The 24,116-nt window shown below is 37.5% G+C and overlaps 2 protein-coding genes across 2 annotated transcripts; one reads left to right on the top strand and one right to left on the bottom strand.

The window, feature by feature from the left end:
* Nucleotides 1-1,817: 1,817 nt before the first annotated feature.
* LOC145602332 (putative LRR receptor-like serine/threonine-protein kinase At1g14390) lies at nucleotides 1,818-5,451 on the top strand. The gene is made up of 6 exons (XM_081658519.1): nucleotides 1,818-3,556; nucleotides 3,847-3,980; nucleotides 4,059-4,299; nucleotides 4,387-4,580; nucleotides 4,700-4,843; nucleotides 4,985-5,451. The coding sequence occupies exons 1-6, from the start codon at nucleotides 2,275-2,277 to the stop codon at nucleotides 5,237-5,239; spliced, it is 2,250 nt and encodes a 749-aa protein (XP_081514645.1). The 5' UTR covers nucleotides 1,818-2,274; the 3' UTR covers nucleotides 5,240-5,451.
* Nucleotides 5,452-6,377: 926 nt separating this feature from the next.
* Nucleotides 6,378-19,834, bottom strand: LOC145601162 (ubiquitin-conjugating enzyme E2 2). The gene is made up of 6 exons (XM_081657113.1): nucleotides 19,674-19,834; nucleotides 18,696-18,829; nucleotides 18,560-18,585; nucleotides 17,365-17,454; nucleotides 16,198-16,286; nucleotides 6,378-6,807 (listed from the first exon to the last, which is right to left on the bottom strand). Exons 2-6 carry the CDS (start codon nucleotides 18,818-18,820, stop codon nucleotides 6,679-6,681), a joined length of 459 nt encoding a protein of 152 aa, XP_081513239.1. The 5' UTR covers nucleotides 18,821-18,829; nucleotides 19,674-19,834; the 3' UTR covers nucleotides 6,378-6,678.
* Nucleotides 19,835-24,116: the final 4,282 nt, after the last annotated feature.

The following is a 24,116-nucleotide window of genomic DNA, read 5'->3' as shown; positions in this document are numbered from 1 at the left end:
ACATATATTAAGGAGAGGAGAGAGAGTAATAGAGAATGAAAAAGCAAGTGGGGTAGCTTGTAAATGCAAGGTAAAAAATTTACCCAAAAAGGAAACGTGTCAACTAAAAAGAAACTTCCTAAAAAGGAATACGTGTCAACTAAAAAGAAACAGAGGTAGTATTGTGAAATACAAATATACAATACTCTTTATGTATATACGACTATACGAGTATCATGTAATGAAAATAGATTACCACAATACCGAACTCATGAATAATCGTAAAATAAATGTAATATATGAGCTTATACTCCGTAACACTTGAATAGATTATCTCTATTCTTTATTTTTCGTATGTAACATGAAATGAATAAGAGGAAAAAAATCCATTAGTTAAGATATTTTAAATTGTGGCAAGAACAAACCTTAGCCAGTTATCCCTTGATAAATTGACAGTATAAGGTGGTACGATGGTCACCACCATCGCTAATAGGTCATTAATACACATAAAAGGACAATTTCTTTAAGACATGTCCACTTTATTAATTTTTCTCTTTAATTAAAGCTTTCAGTAGACAATTCACATTATTAGATCAGATCAATTTAATTTGAGTAAAGTACAATTTTTGGAGTATATACTGTGCAAGAATATATGTTGGAGAATACAAAAGTAGGAGTTTTATTCATTTATTTTATTTATTTATTTCTTTTTTAATGGAATGCTATTAAAATATAATACTACCATCAATTTATCATTCAATATTAAGCTAAGCGTCTTTCTTAAAAAATTTAAGTTATTCAAAAATAAATAAATAAAATTTTAAGTCCTTATTTAATTATTTTCAACACGAAATGACATTTAATTTTGTACTATATAAATATTAATTTGAAATGTCCTAATCGAAATTTCCAAATGTTGTTTCACTATCATTATGAATTTACAATATTAATGAATAGACATACTTGATCATGAATACACAATTATTCATGATGATCATCTTATCAAAACTAGTGTATTGATAAGAGAACCAAATATAATCGGACTCAAACACATCAAAAATCAAAAATCAAAAATCAAAACTAACTCATACTATTGTTCATTAAACATGACCTGACTTGAATTAATCCATTTCAAAACGATCTAATTGCCACCTTCAAATAATGAGTTTTTTTTGCTGGTATGCTCTTTCAAGTCTATATAGTCAACACACTGAATCATTAACAATAACGTTAATATGTGCTCCCTTCGTCCCAAATTACTCACAACGTTTTGACTTTTTGCACTATTTACACATCTCACTTTGACCATCTTTTTTAGCTATTATATAAAAGTCAATGTAATCATGTAAGATAATGTTGACTCTATTTTAATGTATAGTTTCTTAATATAAAATTTTTATACCTTTTATAAATATATAATAAAAGATATAGACGGTCAAAGATATGCATCGACAAGCGTGTCCAGTCAAAATGTTGCAAGTAAACTGGGACAAATGGAGTACTACTACTATCATTATTTAATTAATTTTTTGTAAGAAATACAATCATTATTATATAGCTTTCATGATATATCCATGATCATATCACGTGCTTCGAGATACCACTACCTCCAAGATCAACCAATAGTAATTTTAGTCAACCCCTTAAGATCTCACTTGACAAAACCCAATGTTTGACTTCCTTAAATCAACGGTGATGAACACACAAATCCATGTTAATTAAAATAGGCTGCGTTACAGAGGATCAAATCTAGCTACTGCTCCACTACCTTCTTAGTGCATTGACAGATTGGCAAAAATAACTCACCATTCTACTCTTATTTATTTAATAAAACAACTATAAATAATTCCACTGAATAAATAATAATTCCTCTGTTTTTGCTCTGTTTAGATTTTTGTGCTATCTAATTTTCTCCATATTTTAGTTGCAATTTGTGCATATAATTTTTTTAATTTTTATTTTTACCAAGGAAACAAACAAACTGGGTTAGTTGGTTCTTAAACATGTTATAATAAATGTTCATATATGTACATCTTCTTTAGTTGGTTGGCTCATTTACTTCTTAGCTATCACATTTTGTGCCAATTTTTTGATCAAAAAATCTTAGGTGGGAATTTTTGAGGCAATACCCAGATAAACAAATTTCCAAGAATTTTCATTTCTTTTAAAGGTGACATTTTTACTCTTCTTTCACCAATTTCCTCTGTTTTCCTCTGTTTTTAGGCCAATTTATATGGCCATTTGAGTTACTTTCAGTTGCAACTCACAAAAAATAAAACTACCCAGAAATTGAAAATGATGGAAAAGAATTTCAATTTCTGGGTTTGTTTTAGATTATGGTTTCTCGGCTCGGTTCTTGTTGGATTCGTCTCAATATCAGAAGCACAGGTTAACCCTGCAGAAGCAAGAATCCTGCTACAACTTCAGAAGTATCTAGAATACCCAGATTCTCTAAAATCATGGCAACAATGGACTGATTTCTGCTTCTTACAACCATCACCTTCAGTTACTGTTGTATGTTCAAATGGGCATATAACAGAATTAACTGTCATTGGAAACAGAACATCTCCATCTCACTCTTCAATCCCACTAAAATCAGGCAAATTTGCTGTTTCTGATCAAACTTTGTCCCAAAAATTCTCCCTTGATTCATTATTCACTGTTGTCACAAAACTCACAAGTTTAAAAAAACTTTCCTTAGTTTCATTAGGAATTTGGGGAAGTTTACCTCCAAAAATCAGCAGATTTCATACCCTTGAAGTCCTTAACATGAGCTCGAATTTCGTCTACGGCGAAATCCCGCCACAAATTTCATCAATGGAAAGCATACAAAGTATTGTATTGTCTGATAATTTGTTGGATGGAAACATTCCAGATTTAAGTAGCTTACAATCTCTCCAAGAGCTCGACTTGAGTAACAACCAATTAGGACCAGATTTCCCTTCATTAGGAAGCAACGTAGTAAGCATCATATTAAGAAACAACACATTAAGATCACAAATTCCACCCCAAATTAAGAGCTTTAATAAGCTTCAAAGATTTGATACATCCTCAAACAATCTCATTGGCCCGATACCGCCTTCTGTTCTATCTCTTCCTGCATTATGGTACCTTAATCTGGCAGAAAATCAGCTCACTGGTGAGCTCCCTAAGAGCACAACCTGTGGGAAACGACTGTGGTTCGTCGATATTTCACGTAATTTGTTAGTTGGACAGCTTCCGAGCTGTGTTAGCTCGGAAGCTGGCAAGTATAGGAAGGTGTTGAGTGTGTGGAACTGTCTTTCGGGTTCGAAATTTCAGCACCCTGCTAAATTTTGCCAGAGACAAGCTCTAGCCGTGATCCCACCTCCTAAGAAAAGTAGTACCGGTAAATTACAAGATGATGAGAAGAATTCAGGGATTAAATTTGGGCTGATATTTGGAATCATTGGTGGAACTATCTTGTTTGCTGGTACTGTTGTTTCTCTGTTGTGGTTGATTTGTAAGAGGAAATCAAGAGATGTTGAATATCTACACAAATATGATAAATCTGTTGGTGGGAAATTGACGAATCGCCCCTCACCCATTGTTGATGCAAGTAAGATCTCCCTCTTTCTATCTTTGCTAAATTATCACTTGTTTTGCATTTGGATCAAAATTTTGTTTTCTATGAATATTATAAATTTTTTTCAATTTTTTGGGTGTCCTAAGATCAAATTTTGTACTGTATATAGTTTGGAACATAGTTTAAAATAATTAGCACTGTGATATATGTTGAATTTTGACATTTTGTTTCAAAAATATGATTATGGATCAATGATAACACACACCCCACATAAATGATCAATAAAATGGGAGTTATTGATGTGTATATGTTTTGTTACACAGAGTATGGGCCGAAATCAATGAGGATGCCAACCCTTGGTCTTCCATCTTATCAGTCATTTACCTTACAAGAACTAGAAGAAGCAACAAACAACTTCGACCGAGTAAACTTGGTTGCAGAAGGGTCTCAGGGACAGGTATAATCTCACACTCTAGGTTGGAATCTTGGCTAAAATAAAATGATCAACTAATTGTTGAAACCATTGTGTTTACAGCTTTACAGAGGTTTGCTTCAAAGTGGTACCGCGATTTTGGTCAGATGTATAAAAGTGAAAGAGAAGCTTTCATCCAAGATTTTGAACCAGCAGTTAGAAGTAATAGCACAGTTAAGACATCAGAATCTGGTTTGTGTTCTTGGACACTGTGTTGTTACATACAAGGATCGACATCAGGGTAGCACCATCTTTGTTGTTTTCGAGCATGTAACAAATGGTTCATTGAGGGAGCATTTGACAGGTAAATTCATACAAGATTCCATTCAAAAGTTTATACCAAGAATTATTTTTTATACATGAATTGTGATAACATCTTATTTTCGGGCAGATTGGAGAAGAAAAGATCGTCTAAAGTGGCCGCAGAGAATGACAATTTCAATGGGGATTGCAAAAGGAGTTCACTTCCTTCACACAGGAATGGTACCTGGAGTTTTTGGAAATGAAGTGAGTATAAAGAATATCTTGTTGGATGAAAGCCTTACTCCAAAAGTCAGCAACTACAGGATTCCCTTACCTTTCAAGGTAATTTATTCTGAACAATTTTAAGCTAAAGAATATTGCAGTGTATGTAATCAAGCCTCATTTATGATATTTTAATTTATTCTCTTGGTAAGTTGGTTTAAACTGCTTGAAATTTGCAGGTAGAGACACCAAATGGCCAAAACGCAGCTATTTCGATACACCCAGATAAAGATGACATATACGAAGTTGGTGTAATCCTGCTCGAGTTACTAACTAGTAGACAGATCACATCAGAAAGCCAAGTAGATGAACTAAAGCAAGAGGTATTTTAAGCCCCACCACCCCCACCGCCGCCCCTTCTACATACCCAGAACTTTCCATACAGATGCTCTTTTATGTGAAAAGTCGATTCAATCATAACCCACTTGTTTTTTACTTGTTGTTGGGCATCTTTGATATTGCAGCTGGAAAGGAGCTTAGCAGAATCTGCATCAGCACTTCAGCACGCAGTTGACTTGTCAATGAAGGGTACTTATGCTTACCAGTCCATCAAAACTGCTGTTGAACTCGCTGTCAACTGCTTATGCAGTGATCCCAGCAGACGGCCACCCATGGAGGATGTTGTATGGCATTTGCAGTACTCGATTCAGGCACAACAAACATGGACTAGCAGTGGGAATCTTGCTCTCAACAGCGGAAATCTTGGGTTGCATAAGTGATTTATGTCAAATTCCGTAAATATGGTGACTCCTGCTCTCTACACAGATCCTTGTAAAATAGTTCCCACCCCCCTCCCACAAAAAAAAAAAAAAAAAAAAAAGAAAAAAGGAAGCCTTGTTCAAAGTTAATAATACTCCTATACTTCTAGTTATTTAATTACTCGTCAATCATAATAAATTGGGGATCAAACCTGTGTTTATTCTTCTTGAAATCGTCGTGATAGAGCATTGTAGTCAAATTCAAGCAGTTCAGTTTAAGCATTGTAGTCCAATACAAGCAATTCAATTTACCAGTACATGAATCCTCAATAATTTGCAGCAATGAGACATTTGAAGAAATTGTCTGTTTCAGTAATAAGTCATCATCGCTGCTGCTACGAACTCATCAACGCTATCTTGTACTAGTGATTGTGATGAATATATAGGCCAGTTAAGTCTTGACACAATCAGACTACTGGGCGGGTAATCCACCCGTACCTACTGTAAATGTTTTACTAGCCTTTACGCCACTTATGAAACAAAACACAAACAAAATTAAAAATGGTAGGTAACTAGATATGTTGAATCTTGTCACGATTATCGCACATGAATACTTAATACCTACCATAGTACCATGAATTCATGACAGTAGAGGTGGCAAACATACTCGGTTTAGTTCAGATTGCATACGTTCAACATCAGTAGGGCCATATTTATGTTTATATAGGCATAGACCGATAAACGTATATACTATGGAGTAGTAAATTTCAGTCCAAATTTGTTGGTCGCATAACGTGTTGGGTCACTTTCAGGTTCTAGATTATAGAGTACATTAAATTTGGATCAGTTCTACTATGTTATAACGATCACTGCAAACCCTGTTATGTACTCTTGACAAATTACTGTAAACAAGGTCCTAGCAACCAAAATTTTGACACTTTTTTTTACCGTCGTAATTCGTATTTTGCCAAAATTATACTACAATACTCCATCCTATGAACAACATTAAATTACAGATGTAATAGGATATAGCACTTGTATCCCAAAAGTAAGGCGTTTGTTCTAAGTACGGCAAGGCTAACACTTTCTTTTTTTATGAAAATACAGGATAGCAGAAGCAACCACATGACAGGATTCTGCTCAATACTTCATTCACATATACAAGACAAAAACTAAAAACTCAGATTAAAACCTAAAACATGAACATACAATCAAACACAATCTAAAGCAGAACTTACATAACTTGCAATGTTAAGTTCAACAGACACATCCACAAAGATCTAGCATTCCTTTCTGAACAAGTACTTCAGAAGTTCAAATATTATAAGATAAATCAGATAGTTTCACAACAAATTGTTTTTTGTTTTCCAATTTCAGCCTTTTGTTCTAGTCTCCTGAAGTCACTTGTCTCAGACAGGACACTGAACTTTCTTCACAGGTTGTACATTTCAAACACAGGATTAATCAGCAGTCCAACTCTGCTCAACAATCTCACGCACTCTCCTATTATATTCACGCTTGTTCTCACTGAACATCCTTGCAGCTTCTGAATTTGCAGGAGAGTTTGGGTTTGGATCACATAGCAAAGACTACAAGATTTCAAAACAGGCGAGTGAGAGGAAGACATATAATTTGTTTAAGGAATTGTATGAATAATAAACATGTGACGTATAAATGAAGAAACAAAAATTTTAACATTTCACATATCATTAATTAAAATAACACATTAAACCACATGCGAACTAAAAATGCTAGGAACCCATTAAGCTCAAACCACCCAAATAAAATTATTTATAAATAAATAAAAAAACAACTACAAAAAAGCTTTCAGCAATTGCTGCCGAAACGGTGCAACAAAAAAGGACGACCAGACCCTGGTTTTCCCAGGGGATAGCATAAAAGGTGTAGTTAGTGATCCAAATCAGTTTTACCCGGGAAGGTGGATGCACCAAAACTAGGCAACCTTATTAATCTCAAAATAATGTGTATCAAACCCTTCAAATCAGAATACCCAAAAAAAAAAAAAAAAGGACCTTGGCTTCCTGGTCCTACATTCTCAAAAAAAATGTAAACATTTCTATCTCAGATAAGCATCAATATTTATCTTGACCATGATACACTGAGATAAATCATAAGCCAAAGCTTGCAATGTTGACCACATTCAATCGATTGATAGGCTCCAACAAAAGCTTTTCACTTGATGTTAGAAATCAAGGAAAAGAGCAGAATTTTCAAAATTCCACCAGCTCATATACATTATTAAATAATTTCATTGATCTTAGCAAATGCCCTATCTAAAAGAAGTACCAGAACAAATTCCTGCTCAGTAATTAAGGTTAGAATGCTCTAAATTGTCTGCAATTACTTTTCTTGACATTTAGACTCATTTATTCTTGAGTGCATCCTACAAATATAGATCCCCAAGCAATCTATGGGAAGCATTTACAAGGAATAACCACAGTGGAGTTGCGCTTTCATTTACTATTGCAAATTTTTGCAAACCTCCGTCATCAATGACTTAATTCCTTCACAAAACTTGTATTAATTCTAGCTGCTCAAAGAATCCAATTGATTATCTAGCCTTTTTCTTATTTAATCTCCCTGAACCCAAAACAATCCCTACCCCTTTTACAGCTCAAAGTCCTTGTACCTAAGACCAGCCACCATCAATAGCTGACCTCATCCCCCCAGCAACATTACATTGAAACCTATACTGGATAATTCACTTCCAATTCATTATACAGAGTGATTTTCCTATTACTCAAGGGAAACAAAAGATTAATACACAAATTCTAAAGCTTCAGATGCCAGGGAAGCATTAAATCTCACAGCAACTCTAATAAAATAAATTCCTACCGTTTATTCAAAAAAAAAAATCCAAAACACTACAATTTCAGCATGCAATAATGCAATTGCAATTACCAAAACCACCACATCTCCTTTATTCCATAGGCCTCACTAAAAACCCACTTAATAATAGGTCACTTAATACACAAATTCTAAAGCTTCAGATGTCAGGGAAGCATTAAATCTCATAGCAACTCTAATAAAAATAACTTCCTACCCTTTATTATTAAATTAAAAAAAAAATTAAAAAAAAAATCCAACACACTACAATTTCAGCATGCAATAATGCAATTGCAATTACCAAAACCACCACATCTCCTTTGTTCCATAGGCTTCACTAAAAACCCACTTAATAATAGGTCACTTCATCAAATAGTTTAGAACACTAACCAAAAATGTAGTTACACTAATGAAAACCACATCTCCTTTATTCCATAAGCTTCACTAATAACCCACTACATAATAGGCTACTTCATCCAATTGTTTGAAAACACTACCAACATTAACTACCAACAACAATAGCTATGGCAGGCAGCATTTGTCACCAGATCTGGAGCCAATACATTCCCTCCACCTGGAAACACCTCCTTCATCAATAGCAATCATTAGAAACTTGATTTCAAAGGATACAACTGATCATGCCTATAGAAAAATGGATTTAATTGAGGTTGTCCCCATTAATATCCTATATTAACATTGTTTGTTAATATAGTGGCATTCTCGTAAATAATAGTACTTCTCTCTCCCCCCCACTCCCATGGCCACTCAATTTTGTCCTTCCTCCCCTTCCATGGCCACTATTCCTTCTCCCTCCTCCCCTCCCATGGTCTTGTCAACCATCCGACCACCATCACGAGTCTAAACCGGTCGGCCGCCAAACAAAAGACACCCTAGTAGGACATATGTAAGGTGGGCTGCAACGCACCATCAACCACCACCTGTGACCATGGTTTACAGTAGAAGACAGAGACAGCCACAGCAACACACCAACAACAACAACACAGCAGCAGCAGATGCAAGGGAGGCAGAAGGCCGTTAGAGGGAACAGGAGACAAGTTGCTTTTATCTGTTGTTTGTAATAGCCTAAAGTAGTAAAGTGCCAAATATGGTACATGTAGTAATTAAGGCTTGTATTGCCAATTACATGCTGGTAGTAGTAGTATAAGAAGAGCAGCCTAGCAAATAGAATGGTATCCAGAAAATTGTAAGGAACATATGGAGAGTTATGGCCTAAAGCCATATTTATCACTTTTGCAAGCTTGAGGCTTTTAATCAAATATTCAACCATTCGACCCTGATTTTGTGTGTTCACGCTAGACCGTTGCAGTTGGTATCAGAGCAGACATGCCTCCGACGCCACTGACGGTGACCCAGAGAGGGTGGCCGCGTTGGAGGAGCGAGTGGAGGAGATTCTCAAGAAGGTTGGGAATGGTGCAAACTCGATTCAGAACACTCTTACAAGGAATCAGGACAAGTTTTTTGAGGAGATGAGGGCCATGGTGACGGCGCTGCAGAACAAGGGAAACGGAGCGGAGGATGAAGTGAACCAGCCTTTTGGGGAAAACTTCAGTGAAACGCCGTTAGGTGGAGGAGGAATTAAGTTCGGCAATTGGGAAGCCGGAGCTGGAGGTGGGATTCGACACTTCAACCAAGACAACCGCGAAGGGAACAGGAGCTGGCGATATCGGAAGTTGGAGATGCCAACCTTCAACGGCTCCAATCCCGACGGGTGGATCCTTCGGGGAGAGCAGTTCTTCCAATTTTACCGATTGGCGAAAACGGAGAAATTGCAGGCGGCGATCGTGGCGATGGACGGAGACGCCCTCCGGTGGTACCAGTGGGAAAGTCGTCGACGACCCTTGATTGGATGGGAAGATTTCAAGACTCGGATCTTGAATCAATTTCGACCGGTGAATGCGGGGAGCTTGCACGAGCAGTGGTTGGCGGTGGCCCACACCACCACGGTCGTGGAGTATAGAAGGATATTCATTGAAAAGGCCGCGCCGCTAACGGATATACCGGAGAGTATCATGAAGGGTCAGTTCATCAACGGCCTGAAGGAGGGAATTCGATCGGAGATTCGCATGCTCAATCCGTTTACACTGGAAGAGGCCATGGACTTAGCGATCCGAGTAGAGGAGAGAAATCGGATCCACCAACTCAAGAAGACGGGTGGGGCATTCTCAAGACCCGGACCCTACTCCTATTTCAATCGGAGCCCCGCTACAACTTTAAGAATTGGGCCAGCCCAAACCGCAGCCCCCACATTTCCACCGATCCATAACCCACCAAAAACCAACTATACCAACAACCCAATACACTCTAACCCACAAAATAGCCAAACCCAACAAACCTCAACAGCTTCTGTTAATTTCCCAACCATGAACCATCAGACCCGAACCAACCCAAGTGCAACTCGATTCAGCGGTGAAGTCAGGTGGTTGACTGACCGGGAAATCCAAGAGAAGAAGGCCAAGGGACTTTGTTTCCGGTGTGACGGGCGTTGGACGGGGCCCACCCACGTATGTGCGGCGAAGGGGCTTAGTGTTCTTGTGGAAGAAGACGATGAAGAAGAGACAGGGGATTTGGCAGCCTTGGAGAATCCGGTGGAAGAGGCGGTGCAAACTCCGGCGAGCATCACTATGTGCTCGATAATGGGGCTGACTAACCCAAAGACGATGAAACTAACCGGAGAAATCAGGGGCAAGCCGGTCGTGGTGATGATTGATCCCGGCGCCACGCATAACTTTATCTCTCTTAGAGCGGTGGAGGAATTACAGATTCCGGTGATCGGAGACGGTAATTTCGGGGTTTCCTTGGGAAATGGCGAAACTATTAAAGGGCAGGGGCAATGTATGGGGGTGAAGCTGAAGCTTAATGACGAGTTGACGATCGAAGAAGAATTTCTGCCCCTTCACCTTGGGAATTCTGATGTAATTCTCGGAATACAGTGGTTGGAAAAGCTTGGCCCGATCGTGACTAACTGGAAACTGCAGGTGAAGAGCTTCACGGTGGGAGGAAGAACCATCACGGTGAAGGGAGATCCTAGCCTAGCTCGGACACGCATAACTTTAAAGGCAATGATAAGGACGTTGCTGAAAGAGAAGGAGGGAGTGCTGATTGAGATGAAACAGGCGGAGAAGGAAGATGGGAGTGGGAGCGGAGAGCTTCCTGAATTTTTACAGGAAGTCTTAAGTGAGTCCAAGGAGGTGTTTGAAGATCCCAAAGGGCTACCATCGGTGAGGGGACACGAGCATGCTATCGTGCTCAAGGACGGTAGTAACCCCGTGAGTGTTCGTCCGTATCGCTATCCTCAAATTCAGAAGGATGAGATAGAGAAGTTGATTGGGGATATGCTAAGGGCCGGAATTATTAGACCCTCGGTAAGCCCATTTTCTAGCCCGGTCCTTTTGGTGAAGAAGAAGGACGGATCGTGGCGTTTTTGCGTGGATTACCGGGCCCTCAACAAAGAGACGGTTCCGGACAAATATCCCATACCCGTGATTGAAGAGTTGCTAGATGAGTTGCACGGGTCTCGGGTTTTCTCCAAACTCGATCTCAAGGCCGGCTATCACCAAATTCTAGTCAAGCCGGAAGATACCCACAAGACCGCGTTCCCAACACACGAGGGTCATTACGAATTCTTAGTAATGCCTTTCGGGTTAACGAACGCACCGACTACCTTTCAATCGTTAATGAACGATATCTTTCGCCCCTACTTACGCAAGTTTGTACTTGTGTTTTTCGATGACATCCTTGTATACTCTTCTAGCAAGGAAGATCATGTTCAACACTTGAAGCTCGTGTTAGCCAAGTTACGAGAGCACACCTTATTTGCTAATATGAAAAAGTGTGAGTTTGGTAAGGAAGTTGTAGCCTATCTGGGCCACGTTATATCAAGGGAAGGAGTTTCTGTTGACCAAGAGAAAATCAAGTCCATGACCAATTGGCCCACTCCAAAATCTCTAAGGGATTTAAGAGGCTTATTGGGCCTCACGGGCTACTACCGCAAATTTATAAGGCAATATGCAAATATTGCTCAGCCACTAACTGATCAACTCCGAAAAGATAATTTCGGGTGGTCCAAGGAGGCTGATTCTGCTTTTGAGAAATTGAAGAGCGCCATGACCTCTGCTCCAGTATTGGTGATGCCGGATTTCCAGAAATCCTTTGTGGTGGAGTCTGACGCGTCTGGGTATGGTCTCGGGGCAGTGTTGTTACAGGAGGGGAGACCGGTGGCGTATTACAGCAAGGTTCTTGGGCCCGGAGGTAGAAGCAAATCCATCTATGAGAAAGAATTGATGGCGGTTTGCTTGGCCGTGCAAAAATGGAAACACTACCTTTTAGGGCTGCGGTTTATAGTGAGAAGTGATTAACAAAGTTTGAAATACATTGCTCAACAAAGGGAGGTGGGTTCGGAATATCAAAAATGGGTACGGAAATTGATCGGCTTCGACTTTGAGTTGCAATACAAACCGGGAATAGCGAATAGGGTGGCTGACGCCCTATCGCGAAGAGGGGGAGATGCGGAGAAGCTGGAATTGAGTGCGCTATTGGCGGTTTAGGGAGTGAATTGGGAAGAACTGGAGTAGGAAATTTGCGAAAATGGGGAGATGAGAAAAATTACAGAGGAAGTCGAAAGAGGGGTAGGAGGAGCAGGGTACTCTGTTGAAAATGGTCAGTTACTCTACAAGGGAAGGCGTGCTATCCCGCGAAATTCGAAGTGGAAGGCCACCTTACTTAGAGCTTATCACGATTCACCGGAGGGAGGCCACACCGGAGATACCAAGACTTATTTGAGGTTGGCCGGAGAGTGGTTTTGGCCCGGAATGCGCAGGGACGTGGCTGACTATGTCCGTAATTGTGGGGTGTGTCAAAGGAATAAGCATTCACAACAATCGCCGGCGGGACTCTTACAACCACTTTCGATTCCCGACAAAATTTGGGAGGACATCTCCATGGACTTCATAATGTGGAAGAGTGGGACCATGGAGGGATTAAACGAGGAAGAGGGAGACCAAAGATGACTTGGTTGGAAGGAGTGAGGAAGGATATGAAGTGCATGGATTTACGTGAGGATGAAGTTTTGGATCGTAAGGGATGGAGGAGAAAGATTTATGTTGATGACTACACGGAATAATCAAATTTGGTTCATGTTAGCCGACCCCACTTTTGGGATTAAGGCTTTGATTGATTGATTGATTGATTTTGATCTCCATGGACTTCATAGAGGGATTGCCGAAGTCAAAAGGGGTGGACACCATATTGGTGGTTGTCGACCGGCTGTCAAAATACGCCTATTTCATAGGCCTAAAACATCCATTCACAGTGTATAGTGTCGCGGAGGTGTTTGTGAAAGAAGTGGTGAGGTTGCACGGTATTCCCAGCAGTATAGTCACGGATAGAGATCGAATTTTCGTGAGTAAATTTTGGAAAGAGCTCTTTCGAATGCAAGGGACTAATCTGAAGAAAAGCACATCCTACCACCTACAAACCGACGGTCAAACTGAGGTGGTCAACAAGCGTTTGGAGACCTATTTGAGGTGTTTTGCGGGGGAAAAACCCAAGGCATGGGCTGTGTGGCTGCCTGGCAGAATTTTCATACAATACAACTGTTCACTCATCGACTCAGATTTCTCCGTTCAAGGTAGTGTATGGGCGTGACCCGCCTAAACTGATTAGAGTGGGGTTGGGGCAGACATCAGTGGACACCGTGGAGGAACTCTTACAAGAGAGAGATGTGATGTTAGATGAGCTTAAGCTCGACTTAGCTCGGGCACAACAGGTCATATAGGCAAATTCAGATTTAAGGAGAAGGGAGGTAGAGTTTCAAGTGGGAGACATGGTGTTTCTTAAATTACAGCCCTATAGGCAACGCTCTCTTGCAAGAAGGCCATTTGAGAAGTTAGCCGCGCGTTTCTATGGACCGTTCGAGGTAATCTAACGCGTGGGAAAGGTGGCATACAAGCTAGCCTTGCCCGAGGAGTGTAAATTACATCCCGTGTTCCATGTGTCATAACTCAAGGCAGCTTTGGGTAACACTCATAGTGCTCCAAGTATTCCAGCTCAGATCACACCCGAGTTGGAGCTTATTGTGGAACCAGGAGAGGTGCTGAGGAAGGGCTCGAGGTTCTTATTCAATGGCAAGGGCTGCCAGTTTTTGAGGCCACTTGGGAGGACGCTACAGCAATTCGAGAGAAATTCCCAACCTTCCACCTTGAGGACAAGGTGGCGCTTTTAGGGGGGGTATTGCAACGCACCATCAACCACCACATGTGACCATGGTTTACAGTAGAAGACAGAGACAGCCACAGCAACACACCAACAACAACAACACAGCAGCAGCAGATGCAAGGGAGGCAGAAGGCCGTTAGAGGGAACAGGAGACAAGTTGCTTTTATCTGTTGTTTGTAATAGCCTAAAGTAGTAAAGTGCCAAATATGGTACATGTAGTAATTAAGGCTTGTATTGCCAATTACATGCTGGTAGTAGTAGTATAAGAAGAGCAGCCTAGCAAATAGAATGGTATCCAGAAAATTGTAAGGAACATATGGAGAGTTATGGCCTAAAGCCATATTTATCACTTTTGCAAGCTTGAGGCTTTTAATCAACCATTCGACCCTGTTTTTGTGTGTTCACGCTAGACCGTTGCATGGGCCTATACTAGCCCCTTAGGGAAAGGGTGGTGCTTGCGGAGGTGTGACAGTGGTCTATTGATGGTCGTAGTGGTCGATTGGTAGTGGCAGTGGTCGATTGGTGGTGGTAGTGGACAATTAAAGATAGTACGGTGGTCGAATGGTCGTGCTAGTACGTGGATGTGCGACAGTCAGATGATGGTGTTAGTGGTTGTGCGGCAGTAGAAGGTGGTGCCAGTGGGTGGTTCAGTGGTGAAAGAGGAGAGAAAGATGGGGTATTTGCTTAAGAATTTACCAAAAAAACCCTTATTTTCTCGATTTAATAACTATATAAAGGTGTGTGATTATTATACTTATACATAGTAGATAAGAAGGGCATTTGCTTTTGAGAAGCGTATCAAGGAAGCTGGATATGGGAAATTGGATGATGAGATTCTTAAATATTTGCTGGAATCAGAAATGTACTGCAGTATTACCATGGTCTTTATGCTACTTTCCATTTTTCTTAAAAAATTAAAAAAATATAATAAGCATACTTCTTTCTCATGTTTTAAGAAATAAGCAAACACCTTTCTCATCAACAAAACTCTTCAAAACACTAAGTAAAATGAGGATTCAAAACATGTATGATTCTAATCTCTCTGACCCAACAATCTTGTTACATGAACCTAGAGAGGTTCTCATAAATCATAATTGGGGCCAATACTACAAGACCGAGCTCACATGAGACTCATATGATCGAATCATCAAACTTTCTACCTAAAAAGATGGTACTCCCTCCGTGTTTTTTTAAATGATACACTTTCCATTTCCGGCCGTGTTTTTTTAAGTGATACACTTCCTTTTTTGGCAAAAAAATACATTAAAATATTATATCTCTCCTCTCATGGTCCCCACCCAAACCCACTACTACTTTTTTAGTTATATCTTTCCTCTCACATTCATTACTTTTCAATAAACTATTAACCCCACTATCTTTCTTTAACAATTTTTTAATACTCCACTACCCCACTTACCTCTTATTTTATTTAAGTCAATTAAATTGCCTAAAACTATGTGCCGGTCAAAGTGTATCACTTAAAAAAAACGGAGGGAGTAACTTCTTGACTCTCTATTTAATTATCTCTCTTTAACTCTTTCTCATTAGAAACTAGAACGGGCATATATCAGATAGTACGACATCCCCCAGAGCAAGGAATCAAAATGTAATGCAACTACACAAAATACAGATAAAGCACAGCTAAAAAAATTTCAGCACACATGGTATTGTGGCATCAGAAATAATGAAATTCTACAGCAACAATGATACAAAAGAAGAGGTTGTATTGCCTCCCAAAATGGTACAACACTTATTACTCAACATGGATGAAGATATAATCTTAAGTGGATCAAAAGCATTAACAAGAAGAGTTTGATCACCAATGTAAAAAATAAAATTAAAAAAAATAATAATAAGGAAATATAAACTAGTTACAAATGTTAAGGTTAACTCATTACCTGAATTGAGGTTAGGATCGCAGCAACATCATATATAGGACTCCACTGGTTTTGTAGTATATCAAGACAGATGCTTCCATCTGCATAGACTAATAAAATTCCACCCAAAAAAAAAAAAAAAAAAAAAACACCCAACACATTGCAAGGTTAGAGCAAAAAATCGACAAGCTTATTAGCATATATATAAATTGCAGTTGCAGACATATAGAAACATGCAGAATATAGTCAAAATACGATGAAAAAGAAATCATCTTTTATGGCATGATTGTACTAAAAGAAAAAAGTGAGCAGACAAACATTAGGCACGCTATCTAATTGGATAAGAACAATAATCTTTAGTAAGCTGAGCCCCAACCAGCAAACCAAAATTATATACTCCCTTTTTAAAATTGTACTATATTGACTTTGGCCCTATTCACGCGTATCACTTTGACCACTTATTTCTTCTAATAAATAAATATAAATGTTATCATGTAATATATTATAGAATGTGTCATATGTCTCCATTTATGTTTTTTAAAATACAACCTTTTTACAGCTTTTAACATAATTAAAGATACAAGGATAAAATAGTGCATTGGCAAATGTGAAAGTCACCCAAATACAAAATTGGAGGGAGTAATTAAGCATCTAGCTCGCATCCTCTACATATGAATGGCTTGCTAGTGCTGCTTTGCAAAATCGCAACTAAAAAAAGGAAATTAATTTTTACTTGCTCTATGAGAGATCATCTTATAAATTAACCATTAAAAAGCAAGCTGGCCAAATTACAACGAAACTACATTGCGGTATCAAGTCTTTCATGATTAGTGATACAAGGCTAAAATCCCTGTTTGGAATGAAATTATTCACAATTTAATTTTAAAGATCTATGTTTCTTCCTAATTATTCCAAGATATTATACCTTCTATTGATGTAGGCTTTAAAATTACTTGTAACAATTATATAACAATTTTTTTAATAGGCAGCCAAAAATAAATTGTAATATATAGATTTGATTCATCAAATGGCAGTTTAAAACACAATTGACAACAATACAACTATACATCAAAAAGCCTTTAGATAGAACAGTCAGAACTGGGATTTAACAGTAACAAGCAGAGCGTAATACACTGCAAGAAGACAAGCATTCATCTTGAATATAAAAATTTTAAAATTAGCACTTACTATTTGGATGAAACATCCGAGAGACAAAGCGCACTGTAGGAGGCTTATTTGGGTAGTCCTCAGTAAACTGAAGTGTCAATTTGAACGTGCCTGACATACTCAAAACAAATCACAGAAAATAAGTAGGAATAGAATTCATGAAGTTAAGAAAATGAGCAAAAGCGCACAGATAAGACAGATTAGTTTTTAAAAAAATCATGGTCAAACACAAACAAAAACTTCTGCTAAACACCTCAGCAGTTTTTTGAAGTACCACACTAATACAAACATCTTCAAGAATGAAAAAGTGTTATCCATAAATAACAAGATACAACTTAGATCCTCTCCTCACTAGAACACGTGTACAATCTAGCATATACTAGATGTTTTATTTAGGAAAGGCCAAAAACAATAAATGACCAGCAAAAACGGCCATCAATACACGAACATCAACAATTATAATAAAACATTATTTAATGAGCACAGCATCACGTGTCCCACGAGTAAGTCATGCATTCAATATGAGAATGCTGCAGTTTAGGAAGTTAGGAACTATATCAAACCTAATCAATATCACAAACTAGAAGAGAGAAGAAAGATCAGGTTCAGAAGATCTTTCTTATGAAATAGGAGTTCCATAAACCGATGTGCATCTGTGTTCAAAGATGAATGTGGTAATGATGCGAAAGTTAAGGTGTAATTTTTTACATTCTGCAATAAGGTCATAGGACAATTATTTGAGGATGAAACAAAGAACAAATTGATGTGGTTTAGGCATATCCAACGCCAAGATCAGCATGCAAAAGTCTGGCAAACGGAGACTTCAAATAAATTGGTAATAGAAAAAAAAAAGTTGAGATAGACCAAGATGGCTAGGATGGAAAGGGTAAAAAAAAAAAAAGTAAATGGAGCAACAGGGTCTTCAAAATCACATTGCATTGGATTGGAGTGAATGATGGAGAAGGATTTGTTTATGTGACATTGTGACATCTGGGTTTGAGTGGCTGACCCCATCTCTTTAGATTAAGTCTTTAGTAATGCTATCGTGGTTCAGAAGTGAAAAGAATAAGTAACATAACAGAAGATACAAATGGCATAAATTTTGTGAACAACGTAATCAGCACGTTTGATTGTACGTTGAACGAACAATAACTAAACTATGACATGGATAATCCACATTAAATAGATTGCTCCAAAGTCCAGAGTTTCTCATTACCTCCATCCCAAGGGGTGTCATCAGGACTGCAATCAAATTGAAAAAGAGAAAACAATTAGACAATATTCAAGCTTCTCTCTTGCAAAGTCGCAAATTAAAAAAACCTGCTAAATCTCTTAAAACATTTTATGCCTACCCAAATATAACTGCATTCCAGAGCATGATGTTATTATCTTGAGGAGCACCACTAATCCCAGCTGGTGGGTCTTGCTGCAGACGTTTGAAGTCCCTCATCAACCTCTTTCTTGCTGGAGTAGACATCCTCACCGCCTAAACATTAACCGAGGGAATAGGTTTAGCAAAAAAAAAAAAAAAAAAAAAAACAAAATGTGTAAAGAAGCAATTCAATTCAACAAGAACTATTGCCTAGGCTTTAACCAATTTTAACCTAATAGCATTAATTATTTTCCCATGATGAGCAATCACAATATGCCAACAACAAAACCCTCAAAAAAAAAGCTGAAATGGTAGCTAATCAGAAAATTTCCAGCCTCGATTCGTGATAAGCTAATCAAGATCACTATTTAGTCATACCAAAAAATCCTCTTTTTCAATGAAAATGCACCATTTACTACTTTAAAATGACCTCTTTTCCAATGAATTTCGATCATTTACTACTTTAAAATGATTACTAAAGCGGAAAATCACAATCTTCCAACAAGTTATATACTCTTCTTGCAAACAAAAGCTGGAAAAAAGTAATAACTAGTTAGGTTTTCATCATTCAAATGGAAAATCTTCTTGTAAACAAGAATTTGCTTACTTTTCAATAGCTAATTAATCATCTCAAAATTCAATTATTCTGTATATTTATCATCAAAAACAAACAATCAGATCTACAACACGCTTCAATTTTAATTCCCAACAACATAACACCCGTTACAGAAAAAAGAGAAAAATGATTCATTGAAAAAAATATCAAATTAGGGTTGAACAAGAAAAAACAAAAACCTAATCAAAACTAAACTTTACTAAAACCAAGACTAATTTTCATCAAAAAAAATTAACAATTTACTCATAGAAGAGCCAAGAACAAGCATTAATTCGACAAAAAAAAAAATTAAAAAAAAATGATTTTTTAAAAAAAAAAAAAAGCGATAAAATTGGATTATACCTGAGAAACAAACGCGGCGAGAAAAGTGAGAAGAAATCACGAAAGGAGGTCAGAATTGGGGGATTATAGCTGAGAAATTAGGGATTTTAGAGAGAGAAAATAAAGAAGATGATGAAAGGAGGTGAGAAAACGCGGTGTTAGAAATGAAAATTCATTGATCGATTACAAGAAAAAGAAATGAGGAGAGAGAATATTGGAATTTATACTAGTATATGGGAATGAGATCACCAAACCACCGAGCACTCGTAGTGAGAATACGAGTATTGTTCTTCCGTTTCCGAATACTTGCAATATTCGGGCATACTTAGGGATGTCAATGGGGCGGGGCGGATGTTGGCCTTCTCATCCCCATCCCCACCTAATATTTTCATCCCCATCCCCATTCTCATCCCCATCCCCGCGGCGGGTCCAATTTTCATCCCCATCCCCGCCCCACCGGGTACAACTCCAAAACCATCCCCGCCCCACCCCCCACTTGGATATCCATCCCCACCTTATCCCCACCAAAGACCCGCCTAATCCCCACCCAAGATCCACCTAATCTCCGTATCTCAAATAAACAATCTTACATAATTAATACGAATTATAAAATATAACATTCTACACACATTTTTGTGTTATAATATAAGTGTCATACAAAGTATTATAATTAATATTGTATTTCACGTAATTATTTTATAAATAGTATAAAAGTATGCAATTTTGCTTTAAAAGATATATAGATGTGGGTATGAGGTGGGGATGGGGCGGGTATGAAGTGGGGCGGGGCGGGGATGGGGCGGGTACAACTTAAAATCCACCCCCGCCCCATCACCCATGGCGGGTATGGTTTTTATCCCCATCCCCGCCCCACCACCCGCCAAACCGAGACCCATCCCCGCCCCACTGGGGCGGGTCTCCTACTTGACCCGCCCCCACTGACATCCCTAGGCATACTCCCTCCGTATTTTAAAAAAAAAAATCTAAAAAGGTAAAAGTGAAGGTAAGTAAAATATCTATCAATAACTATATACTAAAAGACACACCAGCAATGACACGTGTCATCTTATGGTGTGTCTTTAAAAAAAAAATTTTTTTTTATATAAAAACTTTTGAAAAAAATGATAGAGAATATACGTAAAATATTATCTACCAAAATTTAGGAAAACAATCGTACAATAATATATTTACCAACTTAAATATCTAATCATATCTTTATATTTCTATATAAGTAATTGCTTTTTAATGTATATAATTATTATTTATACTAAAAAAAATCATGAATATAATCTTTGAACCTAACATAATTAGCTAATGAAATTTTTTTAAAATGTGAAACAAAAATTATAAAAAAGAAAGTTTGAATTAAAAGTACAATATGTAGTCATAAAAAAAAAAGTAGTATTTTAAGTTGCTAGATTTGGGATAAAATAAGAAATAGACTTTGGACCAAATTTTTTTTATATTTAAATATAGTTTTAATTGATGCTCCATAACAAGAGTGAAAAACCGTGCATGGCACGGGATCTAAACCTAGTACTATTAAAAGGCGTTCTTTTTAAAGGAACGGTGCCACGTGGCACTCTTCAAAGTATAAGTGTCATGTCATCATCCAATAGTATATTCACCACATAAGTTAGCTAGACTCGAATCCAAAACCTCCTATACATAATAGTAATGCATTTACCATCTCAACCAACTTTTATTTATGTTTCAAATTTCACATACAATATTGTATATTCCTTCCACTTATTACGTATATTAGAGGTAATATTATTCATTTATTTTTCACAAGAATAGAATATAAATACATATGAGGGGAAAAAAAAGTAATACTTTATGCAATGCCCGAACCACACACTAACTATACAAACATATAATTAAAAAACTAAAAAAAAAAAGTACACAAACTATCAATCCAGGTCTCGGGACATCGCCCGGGGGCACACACTAGTGAAAATATTAAAATATGATTTAACAAAAAAATTGCGAAAAATATGTAAAAATTAATAGAGCTTTTTACAGCTTTTCAGGCCGCATGGTGCGGCAGGGTTACTTGTATTCTGAGTTACTTGTTTCTGGAGTTACTTGTGTTTCTGGAGTTACTTGTATGAGTTACTTGTATTCTAGAGTTACTTGTATGGGTTACTTGAATGGGTTGAGTAACACCTACAAGTAACCCCAAACCAAAACCTCGTACCAAACTAATAACACCCTACAAGTAACCATTGACCAAAACCAGTGACACTCATACAAGTAACCCCATAATATAAGTAACACCTACAAGTAACCCCTGACCAAAACCAGTAACACCCATACAAGTAACCCCATAATACAGGTAACACCTACAAGTAACCCTTGACAAAACCAGAAACACCCATACAAGTAACTTCAAAATACAAGTAACCCCTGTCACACCATGTGGCCAGCTGCATACAAAAATTTGTGAAAAATTAATAAGTGTATGTGAAAATAAAAATTAATGGAGTATTTTTCATGATGGGTGGGGGGGGGGAGAAAAACATTCACAAATTTTTATATGTGGTTGGCCACACAGTGTGGCCGGAGTTACTCGACTCGATCAATGGTTACTCGAGTTACTCGGTAAGAGGTTACTTAAATGGTTCGATCAAGGGATTACTTGAGGGGTTGGTTCGGTTAGGGGTTACTCGATTAGGGGATACTTGAGGGGTTACTTGGTCAGGAATGCGCTGCAAAGAATAAATATAACATACGATTAGTAAATAAGTTTTAATTAATAAAAATAATTTAAATTTAGTAAAATTAATTTTAGTTCAACAAAAATAATTTGGGTTTGTTAAATATGATAATAATAGTTTAGCAAAAATAAGGTGAAGAGAATGGGACTTAATGCTAGGTTCTTTTCACCTTAAATTTGCAAAAATAAAATTATTTTTATTGAATTTTAGCTGAACTTAAATTATCTTTACTGATTAAAATTTAATTTTACAGATTCTCTATTATATTTGTTACTTAGGCCTTGTTCACTTCACCTTAAAAAAATAATATTAAGTAAAAATAATTTCAGTTCAGTAAAAATAAGTTCAGTTCAGTAAAATTAATTTTAGTTCAGTAGAAATAATTTCAGTTTAGTAAAAATAAGTTCACTTCAGTAAAATTCAGTTTTCTTAAAGAAAAATTATAATAGAAAATGAGTAAAAATAATTTCAGTTCAGCAAAATTTAAGTTCAGTAAAATTAATTTAAATTCAGTGAAAATAATTTTTCAACAAATATAATTTTGTTTCAGTAAAAATAATTTCAATTCAACAAAAATAAGGTGAAGTGAACGGGGCCTTAGAATTACTAAATTTTTATTGATATTAACTTATTTTACTAACCTGAACTTATTTTTGTTGAACTTAACTTATTTTACCTAACATATATAACTTAGGACCTTTATTTTCACTTATTTTATGTCTAATAAATCTAGATATTTTCAGTTAAGAAAAAATAAGTTTTGATAAGGGTTAGCCAAGTACAAATTACAACTAAAATAAGTTCTAAGAAAAAGTGGTTTTAATAATCACAACTTTGGCCGATTTTCTTCAAATAATCCCAATTTTGGATTTTTTTTCTGGAATAATCCCAACTTTGGATTTTTTTTGAAATAAAAGGGGATATTTTTTTCGTCAGTCCCAATCGATTATTAACCTATTATAGCAGGTAACAACGATTGTCAACGCGTGATTGGTCACAATTTTTTTTTTTTAAAATAATCAAATTCAAAAAGAAAAAAATATTCCCCCACCCCTCCCTATCTTCACCATCGGCAACAACCCCCCTCCCTAGCCCACCCCAAAGATGGCCCCCTCCTTAACCCCTACCACCGATTTCCCCAAATTGACCCCCGACAATCTCCCCTTGCCAAACCCCCACCCCAAAACAGCCTTCCTCCCAAAACCCCATCCTGGAAACCCATAACTCCAAAGTAGCCCATGACCCTCCTCTTTCTCAACCCGAAACCACCACCTTCCCCCTACCACATCTCTAAAACCACCCCACCCCTACCCCAGCCTCAAAACCATCCCTACCTTAATTAGCCAAAACCACCATGCAGCCCTAATAGAAGCCACCATGCACACTATCTTTCTCTATCTTTTTCAGTGCAATGGTAGGGAATAAGAGGGGAATCCGGTGATTGGGAAGGGAGAATGGTCTTCTAGTGGTCACGGGAAGGCAGGGAATGGAAGGGGAAGGGAGAGGGGAAGGGTGGGTTGCTAGTTTAAAATGAAGAGAGGTGGTGGCTGAGCGGGAGGTCAAAGTGGTGACTAGGTGGTTTAAAAAGTTTACTTGTTTAACAAAGTTACTGGTCAATTGTTTCTTATTAAAGAAATTCCTCTAAAATTGATATTATTCCAAAATAATCAAAAGTTGTGATTATTTATAGAAAATCAGATAAAGTTGGGATTATTAAACCAATTTTTCCTTAGTTAAAAGTTAA

Source organism: Chenopodium album, chromosome 21 (assembly GCF_948465745.1).
Source record: "Chenopodium album chromosome 21, dcCheAlbu1.1, whole genome shotgun sequence".
Lineage (NCBI taxonomy): Eukaryota > Viridiplantae > Streptophyta > Magnoliopsida > Caryophyllales > Amaranthaceae > Chenopodium > Chenopodium album.
This window is presented reverse-complemented; position numbering and strand designations above follow the sequence as displayed.

Bases quoted from the DNA above. Each gene is read 5' to 3' on its own strand.
- LOC145602332 (XM_081658519.1), top strand. From the start codon at position 2,275: ATGATGGAAAAGAATTTCAATTTCTGGGTTTGTTTTAGATTATGGTTT. The intron at 3,981-4,058 runs GTATAATCTCAC...TTGTGTTTACAG, and splicing joins CAGAAGGGTCTCAGGGACAG to CTTTACAGAGGTTTGCTTCA. The intron at 4,581-4,699 runs GTAATTTATTCT...TGAAATTTGCAG, and splicing joins GGATTCCCTTACCTTTCAAG to GTAGAGACACCAAATGGCCA.
- LOC145601162 (XM_081657113.1), bottom strand. From the start codon at position 18,820: ATGTCTACTCCAGCAAGAAAGAGGTTGATGAGGGACTTCAAACGTCTG. The intron at 18,586-18,695 runs GTAGGCATAAAA...ATTTGATTGCAG, and splicing joins TGGAATGCAGTTATATTTGG to TCCTGATGACACCCCTTGGG. The intron at 6,808-16,197 runs GTAATGAGTTAA...GAAATCTTGTAG, and splicing joins CGATCCTAACCTCAATTCAG to TCTTTGCTATGTGATCCAAA.